This window comes from Petromyzon marinus, chromosome 50 (assembly GCF_048934315.1).
Source record: "Petromyzon marinus isolate PM22_M1 ecotype Great Lakes invasive population chromosome 50, UKy_Petmar_22M1.pri1.0, whole genome shotgun sequence".
Taxonomy (NCBI): domain Eukaryota; kingdom Metazoa; phylum Chordata; class Hyperoartia; order Petromyzontiformes; family Petromyzontidae; genus Petromyzon; species Petromyzon marinus.
This window is the reverse complement of record NC_133716.1, coordinates 4,048,593-4,060,466: the sequence shown is the minus strand read 5'-3', so window position 1 is coordinate 4,060,466 and position 11,874 is coordinate 4,048,593. Positions and strand designations below refer to the sequence as shown.

The 11,874-nt window shown below is 54.7% G+C and overlaps 1 protein-coding gene across 4 annotated transcripts in view; it reads right to left on the bottom strand.

Moving 5' to 3' along the window:
* Positions 1-133: 133 nt before the first annotated feature.
* Positions 134-11,874, bottom strand: part of POMT1 (protein O-mannosyltransferase 1) — a 50,303-nt gene continuing 38,562 nt past the window's right edge. For all 4 annotated transcript variants that reach the window (XM_076074791.1, XM_032973000.2, XM_032973001.2 and 1 more), the window contains exons 4-19: positions 11,598-11,744; positions 11,067-11,169; positions 10,499-10,564; positions 9,860-9,953; positions 9,391-9,546; positions 8,399-8,520; positions 7,905-8,000; positions 7,259-7,351; positions 6,833-6,929; positions 5,768-5,860; positions 5,346-5,466; positions 4,871-4,968; positions 3,854-3,967; positions 2,240-2,366; positions 1,312-1,489; positions 134-1,076 (exon numbers count right to left, since the gene is read on the bottom strand). In XM_076074791.1, coding sequence (XP_075930906.1) covers positions 899-1,076; positions 1,312-1,489; positions 2,240-2,366; positions 3,854-3,967; positions 4,871-4,968; positions 5,346-5,466; positions 5,768-5,860; positions 6,833-6,929; positions 7,259-7,351; positions 7,905-8,000; positions 8,399-8,520; positions 9,391-9,546; positions 9,860-9,953; positions 10,499-10,564; positions 11,067-11,169; positions 11,598-11,744 — 1,883 coding nt within the window. In that variant the 3' untranslated portion in view covers positions 134-898. The remainder of the gene's footprint in view (positions 1,077-1,311; positions 1,490-2,239; positions 2,367-3,853; positions 3,968-4,870; positions 4,969-5,345; positions 5,467-5,767; positions 5,861-6,832; positions 6,930-7,258; positions 7,352-7,904; positions 8,001-8,398; positions 8,521-9,390; positions 9,547-9,859; positions 9,954-10,498; positions 10,565-11,066; positions 11,170-11,597; positions 11,745-11,874) is intronic.

Sequence of the window (11,874 nt, the reverse complement as noted above, 5' to 3'; positions counted from 1 at the left end):
TAAACCCTGTAACACTCGCCTGAACGTTACCATTGATCCTACGTATGCTTTACACAGAGCACCCGCGTACGACAGCCACGCTCACTCACGAATATGCGGTGACACTTTGCCAACAAAGCAACGCTCGCTCGTGGACATGAAAATAATATATTTAATGCAATTCTCACCACTCGTACACATTTAAGAAACATGGACCCCCGTATGACAGCCACGCCCACTCATTAATATTTAAATTACCCCACCCAAAGCCACTTCCAAACCTGAGTATTCCAAAGTGTACCCATTTGACAGCCACTCCCGCTCATGAATATTTAAATGACCCAACAAATAAAGCCCCACCCACTCGCACTCTTGCAAAGTGCACTTGGTGAGCACACCCAGTCATGAATATTTAAATTGCCCCACACCCAAAGCCACTTCCAAACCTCAGTACAGTATTACAAAGTATACCTATTTGCCAGCCACTCCAGGATATTTAAATTTCCCTCTGCCCTTTAAAATGACACCCGTTCAGTGATGTCGCAGTTTTGTGTTTGCATCATGGTGCGTGAGTGAGGGTGCCGTGTTAATTATAGCCTTCACCGGTGACAATTATCTGAACCGGTCCTGGGCCTCACCTGCGTCGACTCGGCCTCAAATGAGTACCTGGTGCGGTGTGTAAACATAGCCACTGGGAAGACATGCAGCCGGGCGTGGTTCTGGCCACCCACCCCCTCGTGTGCCGTCACGGCCTTCATAGCTTCTCGCTAACAGCACTTGCCCCAACAGTCTGTTAAGGCTATAATACAGGGGGGGGGGCTTTTGTCATCGGTGCGCGTGTGTGTATCACAGTGTGGTGCACTGCATATCACGGTGCGCTGTGTGATGCGCTGTGTGGGGTGCTGTGTGGTGCGCTGCGTTATTGCGTAGGGTGCACGAGGAAGTCCCATCCCTCGCTCCAGCGCAGCGAGGAGAGCTGCTGGGCGGAGAGCGCCGGGGTGCCCTTCGAGAGGGGGGCGAGCTGCACGTGGCTCGCGTAGACGGCGGCCAGCCACGCCACACAGCCGGCCAGCAGCGCGTACCGGCCAGCCGGGGACCTGCAGCACAGAGACGCAAGACAAAGTTTTCCCGGGCGTACGTGTGCGTACGTGTGTACGTGTGTACGTGTGAGTACGTGTGTACGTGTGAGTACGTGTGTACGTGTGAGTACGTGTGTGTAAGCGCTACGGCCTGACGAGATGGGCGTGTGTGCGCATGCGTAAGTCCTAGGACCTGACGAGGTGGGCATATGTGCGTGGGTGTGTGCGTGGGCGCGCGCGTAAGTGCTAGGACCTGACGACGTGTGTGTGCGCGTGCTCCAGCAATGCGGGGATGAGCAGTGTGTGAAAGGTGGCCGCGGGGAGGTAGTGGTAGAGGAAGAGGCCTCGCTCGGTGAGCAGGTACGGCACAAAGTGCATCGCCCAGCCGCCCAGGCCCAGCCAGCCGGCCAGCAGGAACCGCTCCCAGCACTCTGATAGCACCGACACAGAGACACACAGAGACACACAGAGACAAAGACAAACACAAACATAAAGACAAACACAAACATAAAGACAAACACAAACATAAAGACAAACACAAACATAAAGACAAACACAAACACAAAGACGCGGGGATGCAGAGGCAAGAGACGCAGCCAGTCGCCCAGGCCCAGCCAGAACAAACCTCTCCCAGCACTAACACAGAGACAGAGACACAGAGTGGACAGAGGTGGCACGGGGGGGGATTTAAGGAATCGAACCAGCGACCTCTGGATCGCGAGTCCAGTACGATAACCATTACACCGCAGCTGCACCCGATGCACGGAAACAAACATCCCCCGTATAGCCTTAACAGACTGGAGGAGCAAGTGCTGTTAGCAAGCACCTATGAACGCTGGCACAGGGTACTCGTTTGAAGCCGAGTCGACCTCAGGGAGGCCCAGGATCGGTTCAGATAATCGTCACCGGTGTTGGTGGCCATGAGCGGCAATCGAACTCGGGTCGCCGGGTTCGTAGCGCAGCGTAGCGCTAACCGCTACACCACCGCTCCCCAGACGTACACGCACGGATTAATGTGTCGCTGAATATGGATTTTCTCCGGGTTGCTTGTAAACCGCGTGGAGTCGGCTCGTATCGCGGCGCGCTAACCACTGCGCCACCTCTCCCCACAACGCGACACACGGAGCGCGTGCTCGGGCCCCTATGGGCTGGCCCCGGCGTTGACTGGCCCCAGCGCTGACCGGCAGGTAGGTCGGAGATGCCGCGCTGACGGCGCAGGAGGTAGCGGACGAGGCACGCGCAGTAGAGGAGGAGGCACACGCAGGCAGACACCCAGAGCCATGGGTTGGGCAGCAGGTGGATCTGAGCCTGGGATGTAGCAACACCATCGCCATCATTGCATTATCCACGACATCATCATCATGGACATCGTCAACATCTTGATTTAAAGCTTTCGTGACTGCAGTAATTCATATTCTTAGTTTTTTCGGTAAAGTCACGTTGAAGAGAAACAACAATATTGTTTTATATATATTTTGTTATTTTGTTGTTTCTCTTCAACGTGACTTTACCGAAAAAACTAAGAATATCGTCAACATCATCAAGTTATCATCATGGACATTAACGACACTTATAAACGTCATCTGTGAGTGTGTATGTATATATATACACACGGCAGCGGTAGTCTCATGGTTAACGCGCTGCACTACGAACCCAGCGACCCGAGTTTGATTCCCGCTCACGGCCAACACCAGTAACGATTATCTGAACTGGTCCTGGGCCTCCCCTAGGTTGATTGATCCTCAAATAAGTACCTGGTGCAGTGTGTAAACATCGCCACTGGGGAGACAAAAGCAACTGGGCATGGTGCTGGCCACCGACCCCTTCGTGTGCCATTCCGGGGTTCATAGGTGCTCGCAAACATAACTTGCCCTAACAGTCTATATGGGGGGCCTTTGTTTGTATAGACAGTGAGGGAAAAAGTATTTGATCACCTGCTGATTTTGTACGTTTGCCCACTGACAAAGAAATGATCAGTCTATAATTTTAATGGTAGGTTTATTTGAACAGTGAGAGACAGAATAACAACAAAGTACTAAGTCATGTTTTGCAGAGGGGTCAAATACTTATTTCCCTCATTAAAATGCAAATAAATTTATTACATTTTGACATTCGTTTTTCTGGATTTTTTTGTTATTATTCTGTCTCGCACTGTTCAAATAAACCTACCATTAAAATTATAGACTGATCATTTCTTCGTCAGTGGGCAAACGTACAAAATCAGCAGGGGATCAAATACTTTTTTCCCTCACTGTATCTTCGCGTAAGTATATAGTCCCATTGGTGAGCTCCTCCGGCAGGCAAGGCTGTGTCGGCTGGGTCATGTACCCCGCATGCCCAGCTACCGCATGCCCAAGCAGTTTCTGTTTGACTGGGTAGAGGGGGCGAAACGGGCATGGCACAGGCTGGAGAAGAGATGGGCTGATGTTGTAGAGAAGGATATGGAGCCAATTGGACTTGTTGAAGACTGGTACCAGCGGTGTCAAGATCGGCCTCTGTGAAGGAGGCTCATGAAGGATGCTACTGGGCAGTTGGGCAGAGAAGCAACGCTCACAACAAGAGGATACAATTCAGCAAGTTGGCACAGTAGGGGGTACACGTGGTGCATCTGACAGTCATCTCAGTCCGTCAACCCATGGCACCTCGGTCTGTCCCGTGACCTTCTGCCAGCAGAGAGCCCCCCCCACACTTCACGTGACGGCCTCAAAGTGCACATGGCCTGGCACGAGCGCTATGGTGACGTCACCGCCCTTTGAACGGCGGCTGTGTGCACGTGTGTGTAATTGCGAACGTACGTTGGTGTGAGGGTCCATCCAGTAGGCGATGCTGGAGCTCATGCGGAGCCACTGCAGAGGCGTAGAGATGTACCTGTGCTCCTGCTCCTCCACGCGGAATGTCAGCATCTTCCACTGATACAGAAAGACAAAGATCCCCCGTGTACCCTACGCAGACTGTTGGGGCAAGTGCTATTAGTGAAGCCCAACAAGGCACATGAAGGTGTGGGTTTCCAGCACCACACCCGCCCCAAATTTTTTACAGATTGCAAAAGGTACTCATTTGAGGCTGAGTAGACCTAGGAGACACACACATATACAAAGAAAAAAATGATCCCCCGTATAGCCTTAACAGACTGTAGGGGCAAGTGCTGTTAGCGAGCACCTATGAAGGTCGGAACTACACGAGGGGGTGGGTGGCCAGCACCACGCCCGACCGCCTTTGTCTCCCTAGTGGCAATGTTTACACACCGCACCAGGTACTCATTTGAGGCTGAGTCGACCTAGGGGAGGCCCGGGATCGGTTCAGATAATCGTCACTGGTGTTGGCCGTAAGCGGGAATCGAACCCGGGTCGCCAGGTTCATAGCGCAGCGCGCTAACCGCTACACTATCGCTCCCCACATATACATACATAAACAGACATACACTCACCCATCCAGACCCTAATATACTCACTCTCACCTTTCCGTTTTCTCACATGTGGACTCATCCACCCACTCACCCTCTAACTCATCCACTCACTCAATGACCACGTGCAATGAAGGCCCATTGCTTGAAACGTTGACGATTATATTTTCTTTGAAGGCCATGGTGTTAATGACGAACATGTTGAGTTTTCTTCATTCACCTCACTCACCCACTCACCCAACCAACCACTCGCTCGCCCACCCACCCCAGAAGTTGCTCACTCACCCATCCACTCATTTGCTCGCTTGCCCACTCACCCACTTCCTTGCTCAATAACCCATCCACTCCATAACTCGCTCACTCCCCCGCTCACCCTGCCGCTCACCGGCTCACTCACCCCGCCGCTCACCTGCAACTCGTAGAACTTGGCGAGGAATCCCAGGTCGTGGGGAACGTGCTTAGGGATCGGAGAACGCAGCTCCTGCTCGCGCTCCGCCTGCTCCTGCGCTGATCCGGGGTAATCCGGCGTAACGCAGGGTAACGCGGGGTAACGTGGGGGTAACACAGGTTAACGTGGGGTTACGCAGGGAAATGTGGGGTAACGCGGGATAACATGGGTAACGCGGGTAATGTGGCGTAACGTGGGGGTAACACAGGCTAACGTGGCGGTAACACAGGGTAACCTGGGGTAAGGTGGGGTAACATGGTGGCGAGTTCTCGGTGCAGGAGTCAGTCGTGGTGTTGTGGCCGTGTCATGGAGTGGCAATCGAGAGGAAGTGTGTTGTGAGTGTTGGCGAGTGTTGGTGAGTGTTCGTGCCGGTGTTATTGGTAAGGCCGTGGCCGTGGCGCTGTGATAATATTGTTGTTGTCGTGTCCTTCCTCACAGCGCCCGTGGCGGTGCTCCTCCACGGTCCAGCGTGACCCCGGGTGGACCGGGCGCAGCGTGAGGTCGGCCACCACCTCCGGCTGCCCGTGGCCCCACTCGGGCAGCACCGCCCCGCTCACCTGCGCCGCACCACGCCACCCACACGCACATCAGCAAGCGGCCCACACCAGGCTAGGTGCGCTCAATAACCACGTGGAGGTTGGTGGTATGAATGCACTATCGATGGGGGTGGTGGTGATGGTGACAAAGAGAATGGTGGTGATGATGAGGGTGGTGGTGGTGGTGGTAATGATGATGGTGGTGGTGGTGTAAATATAAAGGTAGTGATGATAATGATGGCGAAATTTGAGTTGATCCGAAGGCAGCAGAGGGGATCAAGGTGGTAGGGAGAGGGGACTGGTGGTAGCGGAGAGACCCCACCCGCAGCACGGTGCTCGTGTTCACGTGGATCAGCTGAACGTCCGACACGATGGTTTTCCAAGAGTCGCTGTCCGAGGCACGGTTCAGCACCTCCTGCGTGGACATGAACAGTGAGTGAGTGTGAGTGAGTGCGAGACTGAGCATTGTCACACCATATGCCCAAGCAGCTTATGTTTGGCTGGATAGAGAGGGCGAAACGGGTACGGCATGGGCTGGAGAAGAGATGGACTGAAGTGGGTATGGGAGGGCGTGGAGCTGAATGGACTTGCCGATGACCGGTACCAACGGTGTCAAGTTTGACCTCTGTGGAGGAGGAGGCTCACAAAGGATGCTACTGAGCAGCCCCAGGCTAGATGCACTTCTGTGACGACTGGGGAGTTGGAGGCAGTTGTAGAAGTGATGCTCACACCAACCATCGAAACGCCGGGCGAATGAAACGCAGCAAAAATTTGCAGTGGGGAGCACAAGTGGTACATCTGCCCGTCAACTCATGGTATCCGGGTCGGTCTCATAACCTCCTGCCAGCAGCGAGCCTTCAAATTCAAATCACGGCCTCAAAGCACACCTAGCCTGGCACAAGCACTGTGGAAATGTCACTGCCACTTCGTGGTGAATGGTGGCTGTTATTATTGTCCTGTGGTTTTGCTTTTCAGAGTGGATGTGCGTATAAATGTGTGTTTGTGAGTGTGTACTATCGTGTGTGTGTGTAGTCAATTGCCTTTAACAGACTTTTGGGACAAGCGTTATTCGTGAACACCTATGGAGACCGGCACGGCACACAAGGGGACCGGTGGCTAATGCTACGCCTGGCCGCCTTTGTCTCCCCAGTGCTGATGTTTACACACCGCACCAAGTAATAATTTAAGGCTGAGTCGACCTAGGGGAGGCCCAGGAGTGGTTCAAATACTAATTACTGTTATTGTTCATGAGCAGGAAGCAAACTCGGGTCGTCGGGTTCTTAGCGCAGCGCGTTAACGGCCACATGATTAGTCTGCACACACACCTACATACGCGGTCACACTCACGCGCGCGCGCCACGCTCACATCCGCGTGCGTCACACTCACCACGCGCCACCAGGGCTGCCCCTGCATGGAGATGTTGTAGTCCACGTAGCAGGACACCTCCTGGCATGTCGGCGTTATCGCCGCCGCCACGTTGTGACTGCGCCCACAAGACGGGGGTCGGGAGGTGAGCGCCCGCACCCCCAGAGACGGCGAGCGTGGCGCGTCGTGTGTGGTATGCTGCTGCTGCTGCTCCTGCCGCTGCTGCTGTGGCGATAAGGGTGGTGCGGTGTGCCGTATGCGGGGTGGTGTATCGTGGTGTAGCGAGGTGTGGGACTGTGTCGTGTGGCACGTGTCGTGTTATCCGACGTGGTGTAGTGTGGCGTATTACGTGTGGTGCCGTGTGGTGGTACAGAGTGGTGGCTTGGTATGGTGGATATCGGTGTAGTGGATACTGATGTAGCAGTGCTCCAACGGTGTAGCCGGCACCTGTTGAGGAGCTTTGTCGAGATGCCGTGGAGGAGCTGCACGATGTCACCATGCCGCACGGGGACCGGGGGAGAGTCGACCACCAGGGACTGACTGCACCGCACACAGCCACACAAAAATGATTAATATCACAAGACAAAAATACCCCGTGTAGCCTTAGCAAATGCTGATTGCGAGTAGCACTTATGAAGGCCGGCACAGCATGAGAGGGATGGGAGGCTAGCATCACACCTGGCCACCCTTGCCTCCCCAGTGGCGATGTTTACTACACACTACACCAGGTACTCATTTAAGACTGAGTTGACCTAGGGGAGGCCCAGGACCGGTTAAGATATTCGTCAGTGCGCCAAGCACTGTACCACCGCTCCCCACTAACGTCATACACACCACGCCACACACACCACAAATACTATACCCACCGTGCACCCCACACCCACCATAGCAACACAACAGGGCCCCGTGTGGTGAGTATCAGGTGGTGACGAGTTACCCGTGTGGAGAGGAGTCACCTGTGCGGTACCGAGTGGTGACGACTGGGTGGTAAGTAATAACCTGTGTGGTGACGATCGGGTGGACCGGATTGGGTGGCGAGGACTGTGTTGTGAAGGGTCACCTGTGCGGTGAGGATCGGGTGGTGACAAGTCACCTGTGTGGGTGCTTGATGATCCACCAGTTGTTGATGTCCTTGTATGGGTAGCACGTCACCTGCTGCTGGTGGGAGCTGCCTCGCCCGTCCGCGTACCTGGGGGTCACGAAGAGTCACGGTGGGGGGGGGGGGGTAGGTGAATGTGTGTGGGTTATTGCATAGATTAGTGACAATTATCTGAACCGGTCCTGGGCCTCGCCTAGGTCGACTCAGCCTCAAATGAGTGCCCGGTGCGGTGTGTAAACATCGCCACTTTGGAGAGAAAACCCACCCCTCGTGTGCCGTGCCGGCCGTCATAGGTGCTTGTGAAGAGCACTTGTCCCAAAAGTATGTTGAGGCTATATTGGGATCTTTGTTATATGAGTCAGTGTGAGTATGTCAGTGAATGAGTGTGTGTGAGCAAGCGGGTCAGTGAGTATACAAGTCTGTTGAACTTCTTTCACATCGTACGTAGCCAATGGTGCTGTGCAAGTGAGCGAGCGAGCGAGACGCACGTGATGGGGTAGACGTCAAAGTGGGAATGCAGCCAGCAGGGGGTGTGCACGCTGCGCAGCGTCACTTGCGAACCAAACGCCACCTCCAGGGGCTGGCCCTGAGTGATGCGAGCCAGCCCACCCTGCACACACACACACACAAAGAACCCCCCCCGTATAACCTCTACTAGACTTTTGGTGCAAGCGCTTTTAGTGTGCACCTATGAATGCACGGCATACGAGGAGGTGGGTGCCTTTGTTTCTCCAGTGGTGATGTTTGCACACCACAGCAAGTACTCAGATGAGACTTCCTGTATGTTTTCCCCATGTTCCCCCCGTGTCCCCCCCGTGTGTTTCCCCCCATGTCTCCCCGTGCATCTCCCCGTGAGTTTCCCCCCATGTCTCCCCATGCGTCTCCCCGTGCGTGTCTCCCCATGCGTCTCCCCGTGCATCTCCCCCATGTCTCCCCATGCGTCTCCCTGTGCGTCTCCCCCATGTCTCCCCGTGCGTCTCCCCGTGTGTTTCCCCCCATGTCTCCCCGTGTGTCTCCCCCCATGTCTCCCCATGCGTCTCCCCGTGCGTCTCCCCCCATGTCTCCCCGTGCGTCTCCCCGTGTGTCTCCCCCCATGTCTCCCCGTGCGTCTCCCCCCATGTCTCCCCGTGCGTCTCCCCCCATGTCTCCCCATGCGTCTCCCCGTGCGTCTCCCCGTGCGTCTCCCCGTGTGTCTCCCCCCATGTCTCCCCGTGCGTCTCCCCGTGTCTCCCCCCATGTCTCCCTGTGCATCTCCCCGTGTCTCCCCCCATGTCTCCCCGTGCGTCTCCCCGTGTCTCCCCCCATGTCTCCCTGTGCGTCTCCCCGTGTCTCCCCCCATGTCTCCCCGTGTGTCTCCCCCCAGTCTCCCCGTGCGTCTCCCCGTGTCTCCCCCCATGTCTCCCTGTGCATCTCCCCGTGCGTCTCCCCCCATGTCTCCCCGTGCGTCTCCCCCCATGTCTCCCCCTTGCGCGTCTCTCACCTTGAGTGAGGCCTGGAAGGCGCTGCTCATGAGGTGGTCGTGGGGCCCCGCGTTTTGCAGCAGCTGCAGGTGAAGCCAGAAGGTGGCGACGTAGAGTAGCAGCGGCAGCAGCAGGAGCCCGGCCACCCGAGCCACCACGTGCGCGCACACGCACAGCTACACAAGCAGGCACGTGCGTGTGTGTGTGTCAATACACAAACACACACAAAGGTTACAGACACACACAAACATAACTGCGCTCACACTGTTATTTGTCGTGAGTGTGAATCAAACTCGGACTGACTGGGCTTGTCGCGTTGTGTGCTTAATGACTACACAAACGCTTCGGACTTTTATAGACACACACACACACGCAGTCTTGCGTTCCATGCATATCCTGTGTCATTTCTGTTGTCCCGTGTCCCTGTGTCCCCCTCTCTCCATGTCTCCGTGTTCTGTGTCCCCTTCTCTCCACGTCTCCGTGTCTCACGTGAGTCAACGTGCGATCTCCTGCCAGACGCCATATGTCGCTCGCCGCCAGTGCGCACACCAGCAGAAGGGTGAGAACACCCGTGTATTTCACCCTGCGTACACACACACACACAGCAGAGTGAGTGGGGCTGTTTCTACAGGGTAGGTCAAGCAACTTGGAGGTTGGGAAGAGAACATTACAGTAAAGCATTGTAGTTATAATCGGCAAGAGGAGGTGGCATGGGGTGGGACTTGAGCAGATTTGAGAAGGGTAGTGTTAGTGGTTAGGTATAATGTGGTAGTGATACTGGTACTGAGTGGTAGGGATCGTCGTAGTGTTATTTGTAGGGGCAGTGTTAGCAATAGCAGTTGCAATAACAATACCGGTGTGCTATACCAGTAACGAATTGGCATGTTCTGTTTACGTGACAAATCTTACTAATTGGCTGTGTCGGTTGGTGGCGGGTTTAACGACACATTTATATATTTACGCGATCTAACACAAAAACCTCTCTTATGGATAATATGGGCCGCAAAATCCTACATCAAAAACCCTACTACCAAGCAAAATTAAAAATTTATAACCAAAATTAAGAAATGGCACCAAAACAAAAAGCATTTTAGTGGCAGGGGTCGCGTTGGGGCTACGGGATCTTACCCAATCGCGAGTCCGCATGCCGTTCCCGTGGCCAGCAGCCACCCCCACCAGCTCACCGAAAATGACCTGCGGAACGAACACAAATGACAAAAACAAAGATCCCCCACGTAGCCTTTAGCAGTCTGTTGGGGTAAGTGCTGTTCACAAGCACCAATTAAGGCTAGCACAGTGCACGGGTGGGTGTCAAACACCACGCCGGGCAGCCTTTGTCTCCCCAGTGCCGATGTGTACAGACCGCACCAGGTACTCATTTGAGGCTGAGTCGACCTAGGCGAGGCCTAGGTCCGGCCCAGATAATCATCCCTGGTGTTGACTGTGAGCGGGAATTGAACACGGGTCGCCATGTTCGTAGTGCAGCGTGCTAACCGCTACATTACAGCTCTTCCCACAGAAACACACACATGATAACACTATCAAACATATACACACGCACACAAACACCTTTTTTGGCTGGCTCAACGCACCTGTGCTTGGCCAATTTGCTCTAATTCTAACCACTACCCTCCCCGTGACTCTGCCCCTAACCAACTCGAACCCCAACCGGTGTAGGCACTGCAGGTGCCCGTACCGCGCTGCGCGGAGTTTCAGGGCGCACAGCACGGAGAGAAGCGAGAAGCAGATGAGAAGTGGCTCCAGCAGCACGAAGCGAGACTGAGTCAGCAGCGCATTGTCTGTTCACACAGACACACAGGCACAAAGACATAGAGACACACACATAGATATACACAAAGACCACATTGTCTATGCACACACAGAGACGAAGACATACACACAAAGATATACAGAGACACACTTAAAGATATATACACCACGCATAGATATATACACATACACAGTCCATTGCCTGTACACATACACACTGGGTATGTTGATACGAGTCTGAATATCACTGGGTTAGGATCTAGGTGGGTTTGCATTGGTCTATATGAGTCTGGGTGGGTCCGGGTGGTTATTGTTGAGGCTGGGTTGGTCTGGATGCCTCCTTGTGGGTCCCCATGGGTCCCTGTTGGTCCCCGTGTCCCTCCTTGTCTCCCCATGGGGCCCCCTTATCTCCCTGTGGGCCCCGTGTCTCCCCATGTCTCCCCATTGGTCCCCGTACCCATGAGCATCAGCAGGCCGGCGAGGAAGGCACCGAGGGGAGAGAGTCCAAGCTGCGACGAGATGAGGTAAGCGAGTGGCACGGTCAGTGCCCCGCACAACGCCGGCACGGCGCGCAGGGCGCGCACGGGCACTGCCGCGTTATACTCTACAGGGAGATGCACGGGGACAAGTGGGGAGACACGGGTTAGCACGGGGAGATGTACGGAGGTACGGGGAGGCATGGGAACTTCATAGATTGGTAACTTCATAGATTGACAGGTAGATTCTAGATAAGC